The sequence below is a fragment of the Seriola dumerili genome, unplaced genomic scaffold, assembly GCF_002260705.1.
Source record: "Seriola dumerili isolate Sdu_G_001 unplaced genomic scaffold, Sdu_1.0 BDQW01000432.1, whole genome shotgun sequence".
NCBI lineage: Eukaryota > Metazoa > Chordata > Actinopteri > Carangiformes > Carangidae > Seriola > Seriola dumerili.
The window spans coordinates 3,079,262-3,106,761 of record NW_019174687.1 but is presented as its reverse complement, the minus strand read 5'-3'; the positions used below and the strand labels follow the sequence as shown (position 1 = coordinate 3,106,761).

Below are 27,500 nucleotides of genomic sequence, written 5' to 3'. Positions count from 1 at the left end.
TCACAGTTTATTGCACATCTTTGTCAGGCATCTCTGTTTCAGATCTGTGGAGGGAGGAGGGAGGGTTACGACCAGGAGACAAATTCTTCTGTCAGCTGTGGGTTTAATGTGGCCATCTTTAAAATAAGAAACGATTCAAATATAAAAACATATCGCTAATAATTCTGTACTGCACTATAACTGTGGTAAGTGACTTTCAGTAAAACTCTTTAAACTGAATCTCCACCTGCTGCAGCTTCCTGATATTAGCTGCTGTGACTCTCTGACTTCAAACTATATTATATATTATAATTATTATAAATAATCCCAACAGCTGTGACCTGTTACCTTTAGAAACTAACCGACACCTGAAGAAGAAGTAAACACTTGCGGGAAGTGCTCACGGTATATTTAACTACAGGTAACCATGGTAACAGTACTGATGCTTCCGGCTCGGTCAGCAGTTAAATGACGAGTGAAACTAATCCCGAGTTAAACTTCATCTGGTCAGTGGACATGATAAAAGAGAAGTGAAGAGTCCACTGTAAGAAGCTTGAAGGAGGGAATACCACCAAACTTTATTTCTTCACTTTCACTTTGTCCTTTAATTTTCTTACACCAGCAGAGCTTAGTACCCATCATACAATCCAACCAGGAGCATGTGCATGTTTCCACTTCACTGCAAATGAAGATGACTTCATTTGCAGCTGAAGTTACCATGGAAATCACTTTTGTTCAGATTTTCCATGTTCTTCCAAAAGCTGCTTGCCAAATTCTTGCAGGTGTGACATATTTGAGATCATGTGCCATTCTACACCGATAATCGCTGTATATATTAATCATAATTGTGCATCAAGCTGAAGTGTCAACCAATTACTTTTTCCAGGTTGTCAAATGTGATGATTTGCTGCTTTAAATCACGGTGAACATCCTGAGTTTTTGAAGACGTCATCTTTGGCTCAGAGGAACTGGGATGAGAATTTTCACTATTTTTATTTTACAATTATAGAAATAATCACTAATAGGCTCCTATTATATCAACTTAGTGACCCTGTATCTGTCTTGCTGGAAAGTTTACTCTGGAAATCCTCATGCAAAAACCATAATACTGTATCTACTTAAACTAGAACGAGGTTGAAGTATGTGTCATGATGTGTATTTTGAGGAGGATTTATTAGAGGAGCTGTGTGATTTCTCTCTGTTGTCTGGGACAGACAGAGATTCAGAGCCAAGCAAAGGTGAAGAAGCTTTTAGTTTCTCTGCTCCTCACCTGGGGAACAAGCTTCCTGAACACCTGAGGTCTGCTGAAACTGCTCGTTCAAATCAGGGCTAAAAACATGTTCGCTGCCACTTTTTCCAATGCAGTTTTAATATCTGAACATCTAATTGAATGTATTTCCCTGCCTCTGTAAAGCACCTTGACTTGTCTTCAGTCTGAACGTTGCTATATAAAGAAACCTGCCTTGATGTCAATTTCAATTTCAAATTCTAAAAAAATAAAAAACGAGTCTAAAAATACACACTGAGGTCTAATGAGAGTCTGAAGGAGAACTGATACAGCACGGCGAGTCCTCTCTCTGGCCTGGCGCTGGATGATCGGCGTGTCAGAAGCTGTGAGAGAGGCGGCTCTCTCTGCGACCTCTTGAGCCCATTAGCGCTGAGGATTCACGGCTGCGGCTCAGAGGCTCTTGCAAGAACCGCTGCTCTAATGAGCTCTGATACCGGCTCCCTGCAACATGGCTGACACGTCCCCTTCAATACAGGTGAAGGATGAAGTGCGCTCCCCAATTATCTCCTATTCAAACACACACACACACACACACACACACACACACACACACACACACACACACACACACACACACTTACAGCTCTGTTTGTGGACCACTGTGTTTTAAAAGCGCCATCATCAGACATCTCTCAAAGTCATTTTGGATGTTTTTGAACAACAAATGAACCCATGTGTTTAACATTACTGACTCCATGTATCACCTGCTGCATAATCACCCTGCCTCAGATTACGTTTTCTGTCTCATTATTAGCTAGTTTGCAGAATATGTTGAAAAAATACTGAACAGATTTCAATGAAATCTGGGGAAAAGTCAGCAGAGGCACCAAGGAAGAGGTGACTTGTGTCTGGTGTGGATCCATATTCAACAGAGCCACAGTTTGACACCATTTATAAAGCTTTTTATGTTTTGACAGAGAACTCCTGAACCATGAGGTTTAGAGCTTTTTGTTCTGTTTTTCTGGGTCCATTAAAATTGAATGAATAGTTTGACTTATTGGGAAATATACTTATTCACTCTATTGCAGACAGATCCCACTCTGTTTCCAGTCTTTGTGCTGAGATAATTGGCTACGGCCACACTAATACATTTTCATTTTAAAACGGTGTTTCACAACGAAAACGATCTCCGTCCAGACGAGCGTTTTAGCTCTATATCAGAAAAAATCTCCATCCATCGGAAGAAATAACTGAAAGGGACGAAGATGGAGGGGAAAACAGGGGGAAAAAAAAAAAGTTTACACACAAAACACCCCACAAAGAATCAGCTCCCTCCCTGAGGGTCTGGGAGCAGGACCACTGCAGAGGACAGCCCTGTATTTGTCCCGTCTCCCCACCTCTATCACTTAAAGCAAACTAACAAACCAAACACCTTCCATCTCCCCAGTACTGTGCACTTCTCCCACCGATGGATGGTTCCCGACTTCCCCAACCCAGCCTCCGGTACCTGCTTCCTGCTTAGACCATGTAAAAAGAAGTGGGAACATTTGTAATTCGTTATCCATGTTGCATTCACCACTGGTAGTCGAGGCGGATGAGACCCAATCAGGAGGCGAGGCAGGTGGCTGCATCACTGTTTCTAGAAGTCGCCATTTGTGCCTGTCCAGACGGGAAACGCCACCCTGGAGTTTTCAAACTCAAACGGAGCAGCAGCGTTTAGTAGCTGAAGTGATGCGTTTTAAAACTGAAATGTATTAGCATGGATGTAGCCTAAAAATCCCTGGACATACAGTACATGTACAGTACATTACAGTACGGTGTTGATCTTGTCTTCTAACTCTTGGTACGAAAGCGATTAACCTCCTACATTCCTTCAACATGGACTCTTACATGTTTCAGTGGATCAGGAGCTTTTTCAAGGATCACTGAAATATTTTTATCCACTAATATAATAACAATATGAAAAATATGTTTTATATGAACTATAGAGTTAAATATAACAGGTTTTATTCTTATTAGTAGTTTGGGAAAATTTCATGTTATTGATGTCATGTTGCTTTGCACTAAAAAATGTACTTCAAGAGACATAAAATCTAGAGCTATACACTCAGCTGCCAGTTTATTAGGTGCAGCTAGCCAAAACTAAAGCAGCTGAATGAACTGTACTGCACCATGCTGACAGGTGTCCTGTTATTTTGTCCACCTAGTTTGTGTGATATAATCAACACCTCTGTAAAGGAGGATTTATTGTTTATCTGTTACGTAAGACTGTATCACTATTAGCCAGGTTTACCTAATACACCGAGGACTGTACCGTATACACTGGCTACTATCTAGTGTTCACAGCGGATCGTCTCTGAGGCTGAAGCCTGGGGCTCTGAGAAAGCCCATTGATCTGTGAAGTCTCAATAAAGCTTCACTTCTAAAAGATGGAGAGACTCCGGTGTAAAGCAGAGGCTGGCAGCTGATGAAGATTTGCTCTGACAGCGCTCTCAGAGCCGCTAAGTTACTCATCTTGGCTGCCGTCGATCGATCGTACCTTCCTCCACAGGTCACTTACTTCTGGAGAAGGAGACTCTCCTGACCCGCCGACACACCTCAGACGTGTGCTTCTCGTACCAGAGGTGGCTGTCGTCACAGTACCTGCAGGACCAGGAGATCACTGTAAACAGCTGAGCTTCACATCAACACAATCCAGAATCAACATCCGCTCAACAAGTCCCACCAAAACAAAAAGCCTCTTTTAGATGTACTACAGCTGATTGGCTAATTAGCTATCAGCTAAATAAAAAGGTAAACATGACCGAACTGCTCCAGAGGGCTAAAAAAAAAAAAGAAAGAACTTTTCTTCATATTAGAGACAGTTCATTAAATTCTGTTGAATGAACACAAATTAACACTGATGTGCGACTTACACTTTCCACTGTTCAACCCAATTTAAAGCATTTACACTGACAACAACTAATCACGTTCTTCTACAAAGCAGCAAATCAGTGATTACCGAGTCAAGCTGGGAGCAGAAAAAACGTCCACCTGAGTGATGAGACGTGTGTGTAAATATTTATTGTCTGACCTTTGTTGCTCTGGAAACCTTGAAGATGTCTTTAGGGCTGGGGATCAAACCTCAGCTCTTTTTTGGGGGGTGACTGATAAGTTCGTGGTCTGAGGTAGAAGGAGATCACATTCATGTGCAGCAAAACTCTTGAGTGATAATACATAAAGTCTGAAGTTGATAACTTTTGTGTTTTTTTCTGTTCCCGGTAAATGAAAATTGCAAGTGACAATCATTTGAGAATGGCTTGGTGCAGTCATCTGCTACCTCAGTCTCCAGGGGCTCGTCACCCGGGGAGGTCCACGAGGACACGGAGGGCTGCTGAATTCAATCGGGGCAGAGGAGCCAGGAAGAAGACTTCTTTTACTTTAGGCCACGAAACCTATCAATCACCCCTCATATCTTGACCGGATGGGTCCTGATATAATAAAAATCAAGTAAGGTAGTCCTCCAAGAGTGCTGACATTTGTTACCCAGGTGTACCTCATTAAATGTATTTCACTCCAGCATGTGTAGATGTTTTGTGGATGTCAGTGTTTTCTGTTTTCTCACTTTCCATACGAATATTTTTAAAAACTCTCAATGGAGGCGAATCACCTTCTGCGTTCACTAGTTTCTCCCTCATTCTCACTGAGATCGTCCAGTTTCCTGGCTCTCCGACAATCACGTCATTAAAACCGCAATCTGTCATCTTGATGTAGAAAGTGTAATTTGCTGGTGTGAAAAACCTTTTCATGCGCGTCTTGTGGTTGAAGGGTCTGCAGAGGCACTGCGAGAAGAACTTGCAGAGCTCGAGGACGCAGGGCTGCAGCTTGTGAGCGCTGACTGTGGTGGTGGTGGTCGTCGCCGTCGTGCTGCTGGAGATCGACTCACCGGTCAGCTCCGGCCTCCTCCAAGGACAGCCTCTCAACAGACAGAGTGAGAGGTCACGTTAAGTCGCAAACCAGCTCTGAAACAGCCCGTTTTCTAACTGTATTTACTGTATTTCCAAACTGATCCACTTTCAGAGGCTCAATTACCTTGATCTGCCAAACAAAACCAAAGTAATTAAAACGTTAATTATCGCACAGGTAAGTTTGCACATAAAATAATAAGAGACCATAATTAACCTCTGGAAGCTCAGAGTGGTGATTCGAGTGAGATTTCGTGTAAACCATCCTCACATCCATCCTTCAGATTCTCTCATTGTTTTCATGCTGCATGACGTCTTTTCACTACTTAAATCCCCATTACAGGAATCACTGGTGCTGATGCATTCTAATCATAATTAATGCATTCCAGGTACACGGGCTGCTAATTACCATAAAAATCCATATTCAAATGTGAATTTCAATGAGATACTTCTCCGCATTCTGCAGTTATTCGCTCATTTTGCAGTCATCGTGCCTGTGGTGGTATCCACGAACCTTTTGACAGTCAAATGTAAAGGAAACGGTTTTCAATGCAAAGTTTATTTTTCTTCAATTATTTTATTATTTATTTATTTATTTCTCAGTCTAGAATTTATTAATTACAGTACAGCATGATTACAAAAAAGGCTGAGGTACATTTTATTTTATAACATTTCACAAATGATAACACAAATGTATCGTGCGTTTCAATGGCCGTAAAATCATTCACATAAGGTGCCAATCTGAATATTCAGTTAACATTTACATATGTTTTGACCTTAACTGACTTTCCCTTTCGCTCAGTTGTGTTTAATTGTGAAAAATAAATAATATAATTATAAAAATGTGTTGTGCATCATTCGCACACCACTGATGTGTGTTGCCTCTAAGATTCTGCAAGGCTGTGCGCACAGTACATCACCTTCCTGTCGTCTTGGTTACAAACCAAGGTAACCAACGTTATTAGGATTCATCCTCTGGAGACAATTAATGTTTGGTGCAAATTTCATAGCGATCCCCCCAATATTGATATATTAAACTCAAATTAACAGATGTACACATCATGGTGGTATTTGAGGAAAAGTGAGGGGAAAAGTCAAAGTGAGTAGGATTCATCCTCTGGGAACCATGAATGACTAACATGAATTTTCATGGCAATCTATTCGATATTTGTCAATTTATTTCTGTCAAGAACAAACTGCTTAGTGTTGAATCTAAACATAATTGAAACTCAAGCAGCTTAACAAGGTGCAAAATAAGCATGATTTTAAAATAATTGTTATTATTACTAGTTTAAAAGAGGGTCATTGGCAGTTAGCAGACTCGTGGTTTGCAGCTCATGTCTGTAAGTGGGGTCACATGCCACATTTGAATCTTCAGAAAGCCACATCTGCCAATATTTACTTTATATCCTATCCAGTTTCATTTATGTATACTTTAGTGTTGTGTAATAGAATTCAACTTATGTGTTGTTTCACAAAACACAAAACGTGCAGCTGTTTCCATTTTTCAAAAAAGTCAACACAAACGCAACGAAGCCTTGACATGAAACAATCTGCAGCCGGCACAGAGCCAACACAGAGCCAACACAGAGCCAACACAGAGCCAGCACAGAGCCAACACAGAGCCAACACAGAGCCGCCATTTATGGCTTCTCATCACTGGTGTATGCAAGAAATGTCAGGGTCAATCTATGACACGTCCACACACACACACAGACACACACACACAGACACACACACACAGACACACACACACACACACACACACACACACACACACATGATGCACGATGTGCAGCTGGGTGACAAACACTCATTTTAATGCACACTAATGACTCAGTGACAGATTGCACAGGACACTCCAGCCTTTCTGTTTGTTGCTAGGCAGAACTCATTGGGGAGCAGCTGACGGTTCTACAGTGTGATGTCACTGCCATCTCGTGGTTCTGCTGGGAAATGTGGGCAAATGGTTTAATGTTTCATCTGCTGGATGAGTAAAAGGCAATGAAATAAATACTGTGTGTAGGATTCATTCATTTAATGTGTGTATCAGTTAATAAATGTCTCAGATGTCAGACGGCAGGAAGCATTTTACCTTTTAGTCCTCGGCTGGAAGCTAAAAACTATATTCACTTACGATCTGGAAACTTGATTATGACAAAATATAAAAATGTTTTTAATCTACAGTATATTAAAAATGACACTTTGAAAGAATTTGATTTAAAATTGGTAAAAATCATGACTTAACTGTTTTGCACAGCATTTTTAAAAATTAATTTAGCTTTTTAATCAGTCCAGCTGCATTTCACCCACTGTTTGCATGAAGCCAACTGTCAACCAGCAAATCAATATATGCCCTCATCTGTGGTTAATCTGGGGCATCAAAAAACAATCCAGGTACTTAAGTGGATGGTGGAGAAAGTTAAGAAAATACATCAACGTAAATTGACACATTTGCTTCCCTCAGGGTGTTTCTGTAATGTCGTAGCTCACATTACATTTAAACTTTTTATTTTTAACTATCAACTGAAGTGTAATTGTACAGTATATATACACTTTTTTGAGGGGATTGCCTATTTTTCATCCTTTTTAAAGCACCACTAGTCCTGTCATCACAGTCTTTAAACAGGCATTTTCTCAATTTCTACATTATTTCTTAAATTCACTTTTTAAAACATACTTGGACGTAACATAACACCCAAGTGTTTTATATAACACATTTTCAAAACAATCTCAGGTCTTTTTATAATTGTCGTAGAGCAGAGACATCATTTGGCCCAAATTCTGAAAAATTGAAGCCTACTTTCTGAAATTCTTCAAATATTTTGTGAAAACAAACCTTTACTGATGTGGATGAATTGTTTTGGTGCTTGAAATGGGTTTACCAAAGTCTTTAGGGTCATAAAAATAGTGCAATATATGAGTAGAATAGTAGATAAATGGATAATAAATGCCTAAAATGAAATTTTGAAACACCAGTGAGTCGTAGTGTTGTCTTTCACTCTACTTTAACCAAATCTTAGGCTATGAGTCACGTATGATCTCGCAAGATTATCTAATGTAAAGTGGACAGTCTACAGAGTCTAACAACATTAAACCATATTTCTAAGCTGTACTATCGCAAAGATATGAATAGAGACATCCATCGACCTCGGAGGGTTAAAGCAACATGTGTGGATCAGGTTTAGTTGTGTCCCACTGACCTGAGGGGAATTTACAGGTTCACAGTCGTTAAGTCGTTGCATATACAGCATTACCTGCTGGTTATGAGGTTTTTGTAAATAATTCATATAATAGATTTTAACCTTTTTCTGCATCTAACAACTATTCAACAACTTCACATCTTTATTTTATTGTTATTTATACACTTGGCATTCTGGAAAAGAAAAGGTATAATACATACAATCTGATGAGAAGTGGTACAAAAACATGATTTTTGGCCTGGAACCGAAGGTGATATTTTCAAACTGAGTCTTTTAGGTTTTCGTTGCTGTAGCTGCCTGTAACATTTCCAAATCCTTATATTACCCAAGAATTTATTTTACGTCTTTGATTGTGAACCATGCAGCTTGTATTGTTGTTTGTCTTTCTGCCGAGTCTCTTTTCCCTCCCAACAGGCTCACTGATCATGTAGCCGACAGAAAAACAATGAATATTTGTCCTTAATTTGCTTTTAACCTTTGCAGCGTAAAGCCATCAAAGCCTTCACATAAGGGGGGGGGGGGCGCCTGTGTTACCTTGGTTACTATCTCAGCCTCTTGCAGGGCTTCCTCTCTCTCTTCTTCCCATGCTCTGACACAAACGCATGTTAGTCTTTCTATAGCTGTGAGGACACACTTTGACATAACGCTTTCCCTAGCCCCTTACCATAACATTAACCATCACAGATAAATGCCTCACCCCCAACCACATTATCACCTGAACTCTAAAACCAAGTCTTAACCTAACTGCTTCTTAACTGCTTCTTTGAACCATCACAATGATGGTTTCAAAACAAACATTTGTCCACACTACCATGGAAAGACATGTGCACACACACTCCAGACACACACACACACACACACACACACACACCTTTCCCGCAGCTAAAATTGAATCAGTAAGCGTCGGTGTGTCCAGAAATGATGTGATTACAGTCATTTTCTGAGGGCAGGTCAGTCAGAGTCAAACTGTCAAACAGAGAGCAGCCTCATGACTGCAGCTCTTAAAGGCTCTTCATGGCAACTGCTCCAATTATTTGTCATAAATATGTAGACATGGCATTTTTATGTCTTGTTTTGAGGTCGTATATCAGCCGTTTGCTTTATACTCACTGCAGAACAACAGGTAGTTCAGTCGAGGCATTAAAGGACCCATTAGTGTTTTCTTAACATGTGACATCTTATTGTGTGAATAATGACCAACCTCTCCTACTAGAAAAAGGAGGAAGTAGCGCATCTCAAAACCTCCTAAGAAGGAGATGTAGTGGTTTGTTGGGCATTGTCTCCTTTCAACCTTTGACAACCATCTTTCCCCAACCTTTACTTTTAATTACTTAACCTCACTCATACCTCACCCACACAAGCAACCGATCAGAAAAAACTGTTTCCAACCGGGTTTCCATCCTGTGGACGGTGTAGGTATTGCAGCGGGCCGACAAAACATTTGCAAAACAGTACAATTTAGGTGAAAAGATGTAATCATAAAAAATGTTTCTTTAAATATTCAAAAAAAAAAACTCCTTTCACACTTCAGTCAATCACTGCAATAGGCCAATGATAGGAACTTTAATGTTGTTGCTACCGGACCACGTCATATACTTGTTTGCCATCTCAAATTGACCTCTGATTGTGCGCTAACACATTACATCCATGGCACAAACTGAAGCATCAAAATGAATAGCTGGTTAGCAACAGGAAGAATTAAAAGGAAAGAGTAAAGAGACATAAGATCAACAGGTGATGTCTCCTCTGTCAAACAAAAAAGAGAAATTGAGCTTCCCCTGCTTTCCATTCATTCAGTCATTAATGTTTGATCGTTATCATTAAAATAAAAACTGCTCCAAGACATTATTTGGTCGCCATATTGTTAATGGGTTGACATTTTTGAGATTTTCAAGTGGACCATGAGCTGGAAAAGGTTTTGAAACACTGATGTATGGTAAACTCTATGTGTTGTCTTGGGAAGCATTGACAAACAACCAATGCTGACATTTAGGTATGAGGATTTGTCGTCACTGTTAGAAAAAAGTTGTCAACATCTGCCCACAAGCACTAATCACAAACATCTTTCAATCTCCTTTATAGAGTTGGTTTCCCTCAATAGATAAACTAACAATGTTTTGAATACATTTTTTGAGTCGCACCTATTGGTGATTTACATATACTAACACCCCTAGAGTTGCTTTGCTGACATTTTTTGCTTGATTAATGTAGCAACAGATACTTACAACAGATGCCCATACTTCACTTGTTTTAATTAGAGTATGCTCATGAGTACTATCTGTGATTTTCAGGCTTCAGTCACAAGATGCTTGTGTGGATGACGGACACGGACACATACCACCACAGTCGTAGTCTTTTAGTCTTTTTGGGTGAACAAGCCCTTTAATTTCACTAGGCTTCACTATAATTGACCGGTTGACTCTTTATATGCAACACCAAGCACAGACACAGTGTCTTTCACCAACTACTGATTTCCATAATATTAAACCAACTGATCCAAGAAATCTTTACCTGGTCTCTCTGTTGCCACAGACTTGCTGGGTGTTGTAGTTCTCCAGCTCAGAGGTCCTGTAGTCCAGCTAGCCACTGTTGTTCCCGCTGTAGGACGGGCAGGTGAAAGTCTCGTCGGGTGAGCTGTGGAAGTCGTGTGCTGGGTCATTGTTCTCAGCAGGTGTGAAGCTGTGGTCATCTGACTCAGACTAATCACTGGTGAGGATGTCGTGGGTTTGGATGACACTGTGGTCAGTCGCGTTGTACTTGCAGCAGCCGTTAAGGACACGGTGGTGACCGGTGGGGTGCTGGTTGGTTGCAGAACTGCTGTTGTTGTTGTTGTTGTTGTTGTTGGTTTTTGTGTAGCTTGTGACTGAGCTGTTGTCACATCTGGTTTTGTCGCTCCTGGTGTTGTAACTCTTTGTTCCATCACCGTTTGTGTCGTCCCTACTGTCGTCTCCAGTCTGTCTGCCGTAGTTTCACTTTGTGGCGCGACGGTCGGAGGTTGTTGAGCTGTCGCCGGCGGCTGAGCGGTGGTGATCTCTGCTGTTGGAGCAGCTGTTTCTTCCATAGTTGTTGGTGAAACTGACGAACCAAACACACAAGAGGAAATTAGAATCACCTCCTGGTGGTCGTCTGCCTCCTCCACTCAGACTAGTTTCAGGTTACATCCCTGTTTATCCAGCGTCATTAAAATATGAACCATTTGTGTGAAAGTTTATGTTAGTTATGGCTAAAAAGTGTTTTGTGAGGACCCACTGACCTTGAATTTTGACCAGCAAAATCTAATCAGTTCATCCTTGAGTCCCAGTGGACATTTGTGCCAAATGTGAAGGGATTCCCTTAATTTCTTTGTAACACTTTATTTTACAGGTTTATAAATATAATTTGACACTAATTAGTGGGAAAATTGTCATTTTAATGGCAGATTTAACAGAGTGAGTCTGATCTTAAATAAAATGACCCAAGCATTCATCAGCAGCCTCCTGCAGAGACTCACCATGTGCAGTCGAATGGACTCTGCTGGTTAACATGGAGCTCATCCCAGATGGAGAGATGTGACTCAGATTCGTGGGCAGCTGGTGCCATTCTGCGGTTCGGAATAGATATTTGGAAACAAACTATGAATTAAACATCTCTTTAGTGTCTTATGGATGACAACAGACGCTCGTGACTGACTCACCGACAGGGAGCCTGAAGGAGGAGACGTTACCTGCTTGAAAAGAAAGAAGAAAAGTTCAGTAAATTTTATTCATTCTGTGCAAATTCAAGATGACAAAGACGATATATTGGAAATGGGCAAGAGGCAAACTGCTGTAAAGTAAAAACCTGACATATAGGATTTTTAAATCGAGTTTAATATACAGTAATAATAGCAGAAATGTGTTGTTTTAACTTCAGCATTGTTTCCCACACATCTGTCTAAAACACCAGTGAGAATCTAAAAAGATTTAAATGCTTTTCACCTGAGGTTCTGGCTTTGTGTTAAAGTGATGCTGCCACCTGGTGGTTTTGCTGTATACTGTCAGTGAATGACAAAAAAAAGCTGAGCATGTGGCAGTCTCTTCTTTCACCTTTTAAAACCTCAAGTTTTTTCTAAAATGTCACCATGAATTAATTTAAATGTAGAAAAAAAACATCCTGTTTCACCTCTTCACTAAAACTATATGATGTTTTCAAACCACATGTTTTTTATGGCAGCACCATTCCATTAAATTGTATTATTTTATATATCTTATGTATCATTTTAGAAACATTTCTCAAAATTACACCATAACAGATTTGATATCTCTTAAAGGTCTTACATATTAAGGGATTTATTTTTCTGCTAATAAATTTTTGATTATTTCTAATGTCCAGTAACTGAAGCGAGGCTGTGAGTGTGTGTTTTTAAACAGACCTCCGTGAGGCCCTTCCACAATAGTCTGGTTGAAGAGAGGAGTGATGGAGGTGACCTCCCACAGCTCCGGCACCTCTCTGCCTGGACAAAAAACACATGCGGCAACACACTGACACTTCATCTTCATCACCAACATCATCATCCTCACGCCCCAAATGACATAATAATTAACTTCATTAATATCCAGGGAAAATATGCTTCATATTCACGTGTCAGTGACATGGTGGAAGAACCTGGTGTTCACTCGATGATATAGAACATTACATAATGACGTACAGTATGTAGCAGTGTTGAAGAGGTGTTCCAAGTTACAATGTGACCCATGTTTGTGAATTGGAGTCATTAACAAAAGAGAAAGAGAGAGAAATAAAAGATTAATTACAGGATTCATTGAGGTCAGAGCTGGACAAATCCATTATCAAACTGTTTCTGTTCTTTCTCTCTCTTCATCTCTTATTAGCAACAGCAATCTGCAAAACATTCAGTTTGTCTTTAGTTAAATAGCAGATACTGATTCTCTTAGTTCTTTGGACATCATTCATTTAACTTTTTTTTTTCTTATTTAAATTTTGCTACTTAAAATTGGAAGATAAATATGATATGATTTAGTCTGGATTTTTCAGTTTGCATTTGTAAAATTCATTTTTAGAAGAAGAAGTTGTAGTCCACCACTACTACTAGTTACTAGTAATTACTAATTACTAGTCTAAACGGGACTAAAAGCATTCATGCTTTTTACCAGGTTTGTAATTTCTCTGTGTATTCTAAACACAAGGTAGATATATTGTGTGTTAGCAAGTTATGTAACATTACTGTCATATATTTCTTAAACACAAGGCAACAGATGAAATAACTGATAAAATAAAATAAGTAAAGTATTGTAGTATTGAGCTCTACTTACCCATCTTACCTGCCATCACACAGATGTAAATACAGTCAGAGTTGTTCCTCTGGCTCACTGACAAACACAAACAGAAAACACACTGTAAATACTCTATATCTCATTATGAAGACCAGCCTGTAAACAACATGGAATATATGATATGATGAAGATATGATTTTTTTCCCCATTTACATCCACATACCTGATAATATGGAGGTAGATTTAAAGAGCTCGTGTAGGTAACTGGTTGAGTTTCCGATCACATCCAACAGAATGGCTGTAAAGTCTGATGAGAAATGCAGTTTGGGAGTAAAATTGTTTACAAAGTTCACAAAAGAAAAATATTGTTAAATACTTCAAATGAGACCAAATGTTTAATCGTTCCTACCAGTTAAGTCGTTGGTCTCATTTGTGACACAGTAACAGAATCTTCTCCTGAACAAGTTGCTTTCTACACTTCTGATGCTGGAAACTGAAAAACAACAGTTCAGAGTCTGAAACTGCAACATCAGAGCGTCTGATGGAAATACAAGTTTTAGAAAACAAGTGCAGACACAAAGAAACAGCTTCTGTGCATTATGACCTGATTTAAATACTGATTTTGAGAGTTCAGAGGCATTGACCTAAAACTGACACTTACACTGTTACAGACACTGAGACTTAAAGGTTAAAGGTGCGACGTGTAAGAGCTGAATTTTAGTTTAAAATGTTCAAAAAATGAACTAACACCATCAATATTATGTGAAGGGGCCACAGTGATGATGTCATGACCAAGACCTCCATCTATTGTATTTCAGAGATATCTACTGAAATGAGCATGCTAACCAACTAGCTGCGACTTGTCCTGTGTTGTAATACCACTTTATGACACTAGATGCTGTGTGAGTCGGTAGTAGTCTAGCTAGTCTGTACCTCAGCAGGAGTTTTGTCAACACTTTTGTACATAGTTTTTTTCATAGTTTTATTTTTTAATATGTGTATCTATGTGTATTTCTCTTTTTGACTGTTGCAGTATTTTACCTTTTTATTGTTATTTCCTGTTAATATGTTTATTGGATACTGCATCAAACACCAAGCCAAATATCTTGTAAGTAAAAACCTACCTGACAATAAACCTTATTACTGATTGTGCCTTTGTGATGATGTCATCATCCCTTCCTCATGCTGCTGTAGCCTGACACCCATGTGTCATGCAGTTTCCCCTTGCCTTCATATTTTTATCGGTAAATAAAAACATACTGTTTGTATTACAAGTACTCATAATTTGTTTCAGTGCTATCAATAATTTTAACTATCAACAGTTAATGCACATATAAATGATAAATTATAAGGAACATGGGGAAAACAACAACATGATTACCTGGACAGGGGCGAAGAGGTGAAATGCTGCCCTCTATGGAGGTGGATCAAGTAGCACAATCTTACACATTACACCTTAAAACTGACAGGGCCTGAATTTAACAGATAATCCAGAGTGAAGCTGTTTTCTTATTTAAATCTCCAGTGTGTCTGAAAGTGTCTCCTAACACATTTCAACAGACTTCCTCAACTTTCTTATTCTTGTTTTATCAGGATTCCCACACCTTTTGGACATCCAATTTAAGGACATTTCAAGGACTTTCCTTTACCTCAAATCAAGGACCCAAAATGGCACAGTCTGAGAAATGGATAAAGGTTCATTACACAACATTGAGACAACACAAAGAATTTCTACAATGAGAACTAGCAGGAGCTCACAGACAACAATTAAAACAGAAGTGTGAACACTTCTCAATTGTGCAGTGATGACAGACTGTGTGGTGTCTTACTTTCTGTAGCACACTGCAGCAAAACAAGTTGAACAGCTGAGACACACATATCCTGTGTACTATTGCTAAGTAAAAACAAACAAATATCAAATGAACTTCAATTTCTATTTTTGCACAATATAATAGACCCACTTTAATTCAAGTCTATTTTCAAAAACTTTCACAACCTTGATTTTTTTTTTCAACTCCACAAACTTTAAATGATTTCAAGGACCCTTGGAAACACTGTCTTATTCTTATTTAACTGTTTTAACTTAGTAATACACAATAAACTGCACCCACTGGATGAATTTATTATAAACACCCATTCCTTTCACTGACTCAATAAATTAGTTTTAATGCTATTATTTTGAAATCCTTATTACATGTTCAGACCTTAAAACCTTGTCTCTGATGCAGTTTTAAGTGTTGTACACTACAGGCAGTTACCCACTCACACCACAAGATGGCAGCACTGACAAAGTTATATTTATTATAGACTCATCTCAGCACAGTGCCACTACAAAGTATGGCTGATTGGTTTCTACACTTTAATCTCTTTAGTCTCTGAGCAGCTTCAGAGGAGGAGGAAGTTCATATGAAGTTAATACTTACTGTTGTAGACCAGCAGGGTGAGTTTATGGAGAGCCAGAGAGCTGTAGGACGTCACGCTGAGGAGGGAGAAGAGCTGACGGGAGCCTAGGGGACAAGGAGGGTGAATATTATAGTTTAGACAGTATCTGCATTGTTAAAGTTCAACATAAGTTCAGGAAACTAAAACCTCAAAACCACTTGGTTAAGAAAAATGAAAGATTGAAAGGTTGTGGGTCAGTCATTAAAATCTCACAAATGACTTCTACTTGAATGAAAAGTGCCACCAGTGTCAGAGAAAAACACCTACACTTCACTATAGGAACGTCAAGACCACCACCACTGAACGTCATCACTGATGAAAACACTTAATCAGTGCTTGTGACTGAAACCTATGATGGACCAGATTTTACCCACAAAATATTACATTGAGACGGGAAGAAAAACTGATGCAAATCAGGGCATAATTTATGGATTTGGTTTCATCCACAACATTTCATCCTCCAGTCAGGCTCACTCTTTTCTACAGATCACTTTAAAGACATTTTCAGTGATGATGTAGCTCATATGGCAGACAGGTGGATCTGTGGAAGTCATGCTTCACTCTTACATGCTTAATGAATTATGAAAAAATTACAAATTGATTGGTTGGCAAGTGCTATGTAAATAAAAGAAATATTATTATCATCATCATCATTAATTAATTCACACTGACTCAATTTTTTCTTTTCTTAACTAATTTTATTAACCATTGCTGCCTGAACACCAAAAACGCAAATAGCAGCCTACAAATTCCCTACTGACAAATCCAGATTGAATTTTAGCTAAAAGTAGATTCAAAGTTTAGTTATCTTAGATTATTTACTGCCGCTGGGTCACGTCAGTTTATCACACTTTAGCCCCTTTACTAGCAACAGGGAGTCACGTCCTTAACGAGGGTAATCACACCCACTGTGAGCTGTTCCCTGAACCCAGCATCGCTTAAAGTTGCGCTAACAAAGTTGCTTGCAAAGTAAAAGAAAAAGTGCCGTTAGCGCACATTTAGCCAGTGTTTTGGCTAACACACAGATGGGCTCCCATTCATTGTGTGTGTTATTATCTAAGCTCTCCAACAATGAAACAACACACATTAAAGCCTTTGCTCCACCAGATTTGAATAGCAAACCTTAAACCTTTAGGTACAGGCAAAACAAGCTAGCAAGCAACTGAACCAAAACATGCAAACTCATTATTCAATGGTATAAAACACGTTGGGAAGAATACGCTAATATATAATCCTAATAAAAACCACCACAGTTAGCAGCCAACAGTGACTTACGTACATTTAAAGGTTTATGTAACTTAAGTTCTTCAGAGTTTTTCCCGCCAAAGTTGTAAATTATCCAACCTACAGCAGGTGATGTGACTTTGAGGTGCATTCAAAACAGCAGCCTGTTGAAAATACTGTTGTCCATAAACTAGCCTACCATTTGACATGACCCTGAACACAACTTTACCTGAAAATATGAGAATGTTTAAATACCTTTCCAGGACAACACAATATTTTCCGCTACATTTAACTTTTTCTCTAATTTCCCAATTCCCATGTGTTTTACATGACTGGAAAACTGCTCAACTGTTTCCAGGCTTTCCAGGACACGTCGGGACTCTGTCCAAAAGTCTCCACCAAGCAAAAATGTAAAGTTTAAAATGTCACATTTGAGTATCTTTTTTCCCCGTACGCAAATGTTATACATGTACATATATTGAATTTCCATACATATAAATAGCAGCCATCAGAAGACGGGTACACTGTGGTCATAAAGGGATAGACATGGTCAGCAACCATACTCAGGTAGGCTGTGGCATTTAAGCAATGCTCAATTGGTACTAAGGGGCCCAAAGTGTGTCAAGAAAATGTCCCCCACACCATTACACCACCACCTCCAGCCTGAACCGTTGATACAAGGCAGGATGGATCTACGCTTTCATGTTGTTTAAGCCAAAGTCTGACCCTACCATCCGAATGTCGCAGCAGAAATCATCAGACCAGGCAACGTTTTTTTCAATCTTTTATTGTCCAATGTTGGTGAGCCCTTGAAAATTGTAGCCCCAGTCTTAGCGGACAGGAGTGGCACCCAGTGTGGTCTTCTGCTGCTGTAGCCCATCGGCTTCAAGGTTCCACCTGTTGTGCGTTCAGAGATGCTCTTCTGCATACCTCGGTTGTAATGCGTGGTTATTTGAGTTACTGTTGTCTTTCTATCAGCACCGACCAGTCTGGCCATTCTCCTCTGACCTCTGACATCAACAAGGCATTTTCACCCAGAGAAGTGCCGCCCACTGGATATTTTCTCTTTCAGACCATTCTCTGTAAAACCCTAGAGATGGTTATGTGTGAAAATCCCAGCAGTTTCTGAAATACTCAGACCATCCCGCCTGGCACCAACAACCATGCCACGTTGAAAGTCACTTAAATCACCTTTCTTCCCCATTCTGCTGCTCGGTCTGAACTTCAGCAGATCGTCTCCACCATGTCTACATGCCTAAATGCACTAAGTTGCAGCCATGTGATTGGCCTATTCTATATTAGCATCAACAAGCAGTTGAACAGGTATACCTAATAAAGTGGCCGGTGAGTGTATCACTATTGATATAGGGACATATATTACATTTCTGTATTGGTAGAGCTAAAGTCACATTTACATTTCTGGAATGGAAACAACAATTTGACGGTTGAATATTAAGTTTTGAAACTTTAAATGGACGATGGAATTAGCTCAGTTTTAAATTTGAATGTCTTTAATAAATTTAATAAACCTCAACCTTTCATTAATTTTATGAAAACTGAATTTGAATTTAGTAGCCTATATCTTAGCCCTGCAGAACATGTAAATATGTCATATACAAAACCTTTAGGAGGCACTTAAATTTAACTGCTTTGTCAGGTAATTTACCCTAAATGTCACAAACCAGGTTTTTAAAGGTCAGTTCACTCAAATCTCCAAAAACAGCATCTTTACCTCCAGTGTTATCAAGCAATGCAGACATTTATATTATATTGTGAGGCTTTGCAGAGTCCAGGTGATGGTTGAACGGAACAACAAACATATGTCTTAATATTATCAAGAGTAACAGTGACACAGTTTGTGGATAAATATGTTTTTTGCCCATTTTTTTTGGTGCTTTGAGCAGCACTGATTTAATTCCTTTCACCGCCATTGTGCTGAGCTGTTTTAGAGACAGACATCTCATAACCTCAGCCAATAAAACTGCATATGTGAACAGATACCAGAGGTTCATTTGGAGATTGGAGTGAACTGGTCCTTTAAAGCCGATATTTTATGACACTAAGCAGCCGTTTGACCTCTGTAGGAAAAAAAAACAGAGGAACAGACTGACGCTGTAGCTTAATCATGGCATACATGAAAGATTTACAGCTCAGAATTGATCCTCCACTTGAATGATATTATGACAACGTACCCGATTGGCTTGAATTTATTAAAGTATTGACCAGGGGAGTGAGGTCGATGGCAGCTGGATCGATGAGCTCTGCTGGGATTTCTGGGAAATGAAAGCAGACAGTTAAGTCAATGGGAGCTTATTCTGCTTTTAATCTCTATTATGGAATTAGCAGCATCAGCAAAATGTGGCAGTGTAATTGCAAGATGTAGTAAAATGACAGAAAAGTGACAGTAACCCAGAGGGATTAGCCCTTGGGGTGGTGGTTATTTAAATAACATGTGGTCAGTGTAAGGGTTAGTCTCATATATTGAGCCTATATTGGCATTTTATTAATTATGGATATGTGTCTTTATTTTTATAATCATTATTAGTGCAATCTGGTGGGTAATTAGACCATGGCTGCAGGAACAAATGGATTTTGAGTTTTGATAAGATCTGTTAACAGTTTTCCACATTGACTATTTCATGTTCTTAGATTCTGAAAAAGATTCTAACTCTAATCCACGATTATCTGTCATTCAATTATTCTGACATTGAAAACTGTCATATTATTCTGACATTGAAAACTGTCTCTTCTTCAAAAACAAAATCATTTAGCACCATCACCAGTAATAAGTCCCTGATAAAATGAGATTTATTACTAACTCATAGCATTACTAATATAAAAGGATCAAGTTAAAAAGACAAACAGAAAAACTATTAACAACATGTCAAAGTGTGAGTAATTGAGCTTGTATGTCAATAAAAACCTGTGTTTCTTTGTCACTGTGACTTGTTGTTCACGCTCAGTTTTCTGGACAGGGATTTGTTGAATAAAGACAGTGGATTGCTGACTGACATCAGCAGATGAAGCCTACAATAAGATGAAACGAGAATCACCTGTAGTGTCCAGGATGTCTCTTCTGTGCCTGTCTTCCTTCTGTCTGTGTCTTAATGCTGCAGGGAGATGTAAAGGAAACTACATTTGAAAATTAAAAATTTTAAAATGTTTAGTAAATGATTGTTATCCTGGTGAAATAAAGTAAAACTGTAACTGAAATTAAAAACCAGGTTCTCCAACACTGAACGGTTCCTCAACTTACAAAGCTGCAGCCTTCACAACATCACCTGTGACTTGAACGCAGCTTAATTTCTTCAGCGTTGATCTGAGCTTTATTCTTAACCACGTCTCCTGTACACTGTAGTGCAACCCAGAACACCACATTTTCAACTGAACTGAATTTCATTGAATTGAAAGGTTTTACGAATAGTTTTTCTATTGAAGGGGTAAAATATTACACTATAATGAGAATAAGAATGATAATAATAATAATAAACTGCAAACCATCAATAAGAAATGATCCATCAAATCCAAAAACAGAATAAAATTCAGACATAAATCAAATGAATTCACTAACAATTACATGAAATAAAGTGGAGCTAGGCAACTAAAACTATATATAACAAAAATCTAATAAAGACTTTTTCTTTTTTTTTTAAACAACATATTTTAAGGAGATATTCTAAGGAGCCTCAGATCTTCAGGCCGGGGGTGGGGAGCCCTGCCCGAGGATCTGAGGCTGTGCTCAGGCTGAAATGTATGATAAAGATGTGACAATATCAGAGCAGGTGAGACTGTCTCAGGATTAGTTCAAGAAACGTTTTTCAGTCACAACTATTGTGACTTGACTGTATATATAAAAGGTCACAGTTTCCCACGCCAAAGGACGTCCAGTATTTCAAAAACATGACATGTTTATAAAAGATTTTATAAAGTCGAGACTACGAGACTAAACTGAAAATCAGGACATGTTCAGACCTACCTTGGCTGAAAAGGATGAGGAGTAAAATAGTAGTAGCACAGATGATAAAGCAGAGACGTGGATAATGTGTGGCTCTCTGTAAGCCTGCCATGGCCCTGCTGAAGTCCTGCTCAAGTCCTGCTCAAGTCCTGCTCCAACCACAACACCCACAAACACACAAGCTGGATCAACGTTTCTCCTGTTTCAGCTGCTCCACCTGCAGGTGTCTCAGGTAAATTTTGAGCCGAGGTCAAACAGCTTCCAAAGGTTATTGACTTTTGTGAATGTGTGTGTGCAAAACATCCTCTGCTCCCTACACAATGATGTCATCAGGATGTATCCCCACCACTGCCATCAGTGGACATTCACAACACCGCTGGAAATACAAACTATTCTTAATAAGAAATACCTTAAAATTTGGATTAAAAAATATTATAAACTACATAATTGTCTAATTTTCCCCCTGCTCTCTGTCTTGTTGGCTGCAGTAAAAAGCCTTTTCATCCATTCAAGCATTAACAGCAGCAGCTCTATTAACATTCCAATAGGAAAACTATTTGTCATCCAATAAAATTGATTTTTAAAAAGGGAAGTCGATAACACATTGACGAATCATGAAGTACATCCACGAGACAGATTAAATGGTGATGTTTTAACATTAATTACAGAAAGTGTATTATTGGAAGGGTACAAATGATTACATTGATGGAATAAAATAGGTATCCAGAACCAGGCTCTTTAAGGCATTAATAGTAAAACTTATCATTTAGAACCTGTAATGTAACTCATGAGTTTGAAATAAAGACAAAACAAAGAGGTAAAGAGTGACTGAATTCAAAGGCTGATACTTGGCAATCTATTGAGTCTGTTGTTTTCACCCACTCTTCAGTCCAAGGCTTCAAACTGTGAGATAATTCTATTATTTACACACCCTCTGATCCACTGAGAGAAAACCATCAAACGCAGCTCACCTGCTCCTTGAAACCTCCCGTAAGTTTCGCAGCGCCGTCGATGCCCCCGGCAGCATCAAACCTCACCCAGTGTATCACACACCTACAGTCAGATAAGGACTAAACGATGCCTGTTTTCCCTCCTCTCTGAACAGCAGCAGTTGGCAGAAGACTGGCAAAAAAAAAAAAACACACACACACACACACTAAACATGGTGTCTGGCTGCAGGCTGGGCACCGATCCCAGACCCGACCCAGCAGCTCCACTGCAAAAAATACCCAACTTAAGGTCATAATCATGGACTCAAGTTCAGCTGAAATTCATCACTCTATTGTACAATCAGCAAAAAGTTTCATAAGTTGCTATACAGTGTAATAGAGTGTTAAGTGTTGTTTTTCTGCAATGTACTTCCCAGAGATCACATGATACCATGGCAACTTTTTCCAGAGTAGATGCATTCCTCTGTTCATCGTGCAGTTCGATTAAACTTCACACTGAAGTACAGTCATTTAAAAGCTGCTGGATGGTGAAACATAATCTAGATGTCTAAAAATCAAAAAGCTGGTTAACTCTTTTAACCTGCAACTCTCTCTCAGTGAGACAGGGCTGTGATTACCTGGATTAAAGGTGCACTATGTATTCCTGCATGACGTCACTTGTGTTGACGTTCGAAGTAAATACCAAACAAAACAGAGCAAGCTCGCCCCTCCCCCTCCCATGTTTGCATCGGACTGCCCCTAGTGTTTGTTTGCCGTTTGTGACGCCTGTGTTGTCTCCAGAGACAGCGCTTTTTCACAGTGTATTCAGGGGGCAGGCAGCTAGCGGATCAAGGGGAGATGCGCTGAAACCATGCAGGAATGCATAGTGCACCTTTAAGTTGGGTTTTATCAACACAGTCTGAAAAAGTGTGAATTTGTTTACACACAAAAGATGGCAACTAAAGCCTGTGGTGAAAGGTTAGCATGGTTACTGTCTCTTGAACTGTGTAGTGCACTATGTACACAGTATACTCACTAGCTCCCGACAGGTTAGTGTTGTCCCAAATCAAACGCTGTGTCGTGCACTACCCGCAAATGACGACCGCAAAAGTCAGGTGACCGCGATTGTCGCCCACCTGCCGGCTGCTCAGGTAACATGACTTCAAAATGAACGTTTTACTTTCCTGTGTGTGCCCCCCGTGTCATGCCACATGAAAATTAAGCCACCATCGCCGCCGACTTTTCTTCACTCGTCATTTTCTCACGTTTCAAATTGGTTAGTGGCCCCTCCCCTTCCGCTCTTTAGCCAAGATGGCGACCGTTGAGGCTGTGAAGTGTCCAATCGATTTGCACCATTACAACTATGATTTACACTCAAGCAACACCCGGATACTTACAGTGCACTGCATCTGCTTTGAGAACAGACAAAGACCTGAAGACAACCTGAACCACAGTGGCTTAGAAGCAGTTTGTCTTCTAATGACATTAACACATGAAGAGTGTCTTTGTCTTCATCTGTAGTTCTGGGTTTCTTTCTTTTACGTTGCTTCTCTCTGAGCCCCTGCTGTAACACTATCAGTTGATGCATTTCATGATATTTTACATATGAAGCATGATGCAAGAACCTTACAGCTTCATACACTTACTACTTACTACTAATGATTTCCTGTATATCCTCTAGAAAAAACAACATAAACACAGACTCCACCCATACATATTCCCATCAAAATAAAATAAACCAACAGTACATAAAAAGAGCTGTGGTCCTTTGTAGCTCAGATTTCACTCACTAATGTAGCATCAAAACCTATTTCAGTGTTAGAGTGTTCTGCATCAGTCACACTTGTTTTTTCAAAAATGTATTAAAGTGACTTTTTTTTCCAAAAGTATGTTTTTTTTTGTCCAAATTTATGGATGCCCCAAAGTCCTGAAATGTGACTTTATATATATATATACTGTTTACTGTATAAAATTCTTTCAGGACATCAGATGTTATCTATTCCTTTTACATCAAACAAACATTTTCCTGTCACCAAGCAGTGGAAAAGGTTTTCTTAGCCTCAAACAGTCCATATTTTTGAATACATTAGTAATACTGTGTGTTTGTCATGAAAAATGCTGAGTCACAGTTTCTGTCAAAGGCAGCTTCGAGAACACAGAGGTGTTGATAATTTTTTTTTTTTTTTTATATCTGTATTCATGTTCACCCATTTCTGACCTTTTTACATATAATTTAAAACCTATTAAACTCTCTTTAAAAAGTTACTCTCAGCTGATGTTTGATTTTATTATTTATTTTTTCATAACTTAAATGTTTTCAAAATTCTAAACTTTCATAAAACTTGAGCGGGTTTATTTTACAGAATGAAACCAGCTGTTGTTATAACTTTATTCAGCCTGATACAGTATCGATTGGCCTGTTAAACACTGACAAAATAATGTGTTGGACATGTCACTGCCAGGACAAAACTTTTAATTTATTTTAGGAAAGAATTTAACTCAGAATAGAGGACATTTTTTACAGTGTAGCTAAATGGCTGTAATAAGCCGCTGGAGTGTCATATGAGCCGTGGGGAAGATCAGTGAATAAGAGGAGTGAATGCGAGTCTTTAATGACAAGGGATTGGTGGGCACTTTGGTCGCCTTGGCAGACACATTCAGGCACATTCAGGCACACAGCAGTAATTGGCAAAGGAGGAAACGGGGCTGCTGAGGGCCTGGGAACAGCTGCCCCCTGGGAAAAGATACACAGACTTTTAGCTAATAATTATGACAAGAAGGAAATAAAATGAACTAAGGAGGAATGAAATAACTGGCACAAACACTATACACACTGTAGCTGCCTTCATTCTTATGCTTATTAAGACTGAAAAACAGGATTAGCGTGAAAAGCACAGAAAAGATTTAAAAGAAATAAGTATGTCTTAGAAATACAAATTAAATCATTTTTGATCCAACTGCCAAAAACTAACTAGCAGGTGGTAATGGGGGAAAAACATGTGACTTCGTGTCTCCAGTGTGACTTAAAAATGAAGTGTCTCTTGAAAGAGACACAAAATGACTACAAACTGCTAATGTCTCGTCCATAACAGCCACGAAGATGCACAGAATGACTCCAAAAATGCTCAGAACAAAAACAGAGATGTATAATAACTATACAAACCATGCTGCCTGGCTCTCTAAATCTAAATGATGCAGGCCCCTTGTCTCATAACCAATCATGAACCCATGGTGAGCAGCATAAATTATTAATTTGTGTGCAGTTCATTTTTTGACCACCCAGGCTTCAGAAGAACTTCAAAGCTGCTGCAGTTTTGTAAAATTACAATTTCCTTCAATATTAATTAAGAACTAAATCAGTTCAGATTGTTTATTTCAGTCCTTATAAATATTTATACATAGTAAATACACATATAGAAAAACTCCATTTAGCTGATCTTACAGCCTTACCTGCAGTGAAGCTAGAACTGTAAAGTTTGTCCTCAGTGTGGGGTATGGAGGTCATGGGGTAATTAGAAATCAAAAGGGTTCATTCTCTGAGGATTAAGGCTAGAGTAAAGGTCATGGTGTCAACTATAATAATATTCAGCTTTATACAATATCCACTCACACAATTTTCAATTCGGTACTTTATTAATAACTGGTGCAATTGAAAAGACAAAAAATAAAAAAATCAAGTAAGAATACATTTGCATATTATATCATCAAAACAAAATATTAAAAGTGGTCTACTAGAAATGGCAAGTTTTTTTTTTTTTTCAAACTGGAATGAGAAAAATGATGCACAGCTCTGAAGGCCACTAGTGTAAAGTTGTCCAAACTTCCCTTAAATGAAACTTAAGAACAACAAAACTGTTTCTGACCCCAAAAAAGCTGCTGTCAGTTAACTCACATGATGCTGTCTGTAATATCTGTCTATCTCTGTGTTTGTAAAGACATTTTCTTTTGTTTCTTTTATTTAGCAATGGCTGCATTTACACAAGAATAGAAAATATGATCGCAAATTTTATATTTTTCTTGTCTCTTGCTATGACATCAATCCTCTCCTCTAGGAAGCCATGTCGGAGGTCAAGTCCAACTGTGCCATCAAAAAAAATGCATTGTGCTATTTTTAATTCTTTAGCTAGTGATCGTAGTATCTGGCCTTTTGAAGTTACAGCTACACAGTGTGCAGTTTTTTTGGCACATTTTTCAAACAGCTTCCTATAGTATAGAGAGCTGAAGTGAAACTGGAACGTTTGTGTTCTGCTCCAGAGAATGGAAAAATATTTGTACTAATGCAAATGACTAAAAAAATCACCCAACAACATAACTTGGTCAACAGCATGTCATGCGGTTAATGCATTTGTCTAGAAAGAGATTAAATATATTTTTTAATAATTTAATATCATTGTTTATTGAATAATTTCAGTGGTTTTAATGCACACTTAAGACTGTTGTGGGTTAAATTTCACCATCTTGACAGACTGAGGTAAATCAAGTAGGGTGACCAGATGTCCCTGTTTTCCGGGGACAGTCCCTGATTTTGGTGGCCTGTCCCCGGCTGGAGCTGTCCCTGGAAAATGCAGTGGACTTCACATGACAATATTCTCAACATGGAATACTTTTATGAAAAATGCTTTTGATTCTATTGATCGATGGACACTTCCGGACTAAAGGAATATAAATGATTGAGACAGACAGTCGGACTTCACAACCTCTTCAAAGGTAGGGACTGTGCCAAAGCGTGCCTTGATCAGTTCACTTTGGAACAGGTTTTTTAGTTTCCAATTACGGGATGATTCTGTAGGCCTATTTTTAGTAAACACTAATTTTATCAGTCGGACTTCACCATAGTTTATTACAGTGCAACAGTTACCATAGTCAAAATACATGAGAGCAGATTGTGAAATCATATTGAAGAAAACAAGCAGTTTAGTTTATCTCATATAAGACTGTGTAAACATGTGGAGAAACACAATTAAACACATTTGATTTGCACAGTTGATGTAGCTAGTAGAAGCCCAAACCTGACGTCTTCTACACAGACTGTTTGCGTTATTTATCTAAAATCAATTCTCCAGTGGACCTCTGTCATGGCACTAGTTGTGCTTGCTGCAAGATTTGAATACCAACATTTGATTAGAGAGGAACCTTTTAAGGTAAGCTACATGCCAAAAAAATATACTGCTATGTCCTCTTACCCCGAGTTGGATGTGCTTTCAAGTATTCGTGGAAAAGGCTACAACATGAAATTTGAAAGCTCCAATTTTTTTTTATTTATGCAAAGGTTTCGACTTGCAAGATCTTCACCTAGGAAACATGAAAAAATGTAGGATCTTTCTTAATTCATTGCGCAAACAGC

At 38.8% G+C, this 27,500-nt stretch overlaps 1 protein-coding gene across 1 annotated transcript; it reads right to left on the bottom strand.

The window, feature by feature from the left end:
- Window positions 1-25,661, bottom strand: hhla1 (HERV-H LTR-associating 1). The gene is made up of 11 exons (XM_022761745.1): window positions 25,607-25,661; window positions 20,326-20,382; window positions 19,465-19,545; window positions 16,030-16,113; window positions 14,016-14,099; window positions 13,830-13,913; window positions 13,642-13,702; window positions 12,745-12,821; window positions 4,988-5,162; window positions 3,768-3,850; window positions 1-44 (listed from the first exon to the last, which is right to left on the bottom strand). Exons 1-11 carry the CDS (start codon window positions 25,659-25,661, stop codon window positions 1-3), a joined length of 885 nt encoding a protein of 294 aa, XP_022617466.1.
- Window positions 25,662-27,500: the final 1,839 nt, after the last annotated feature.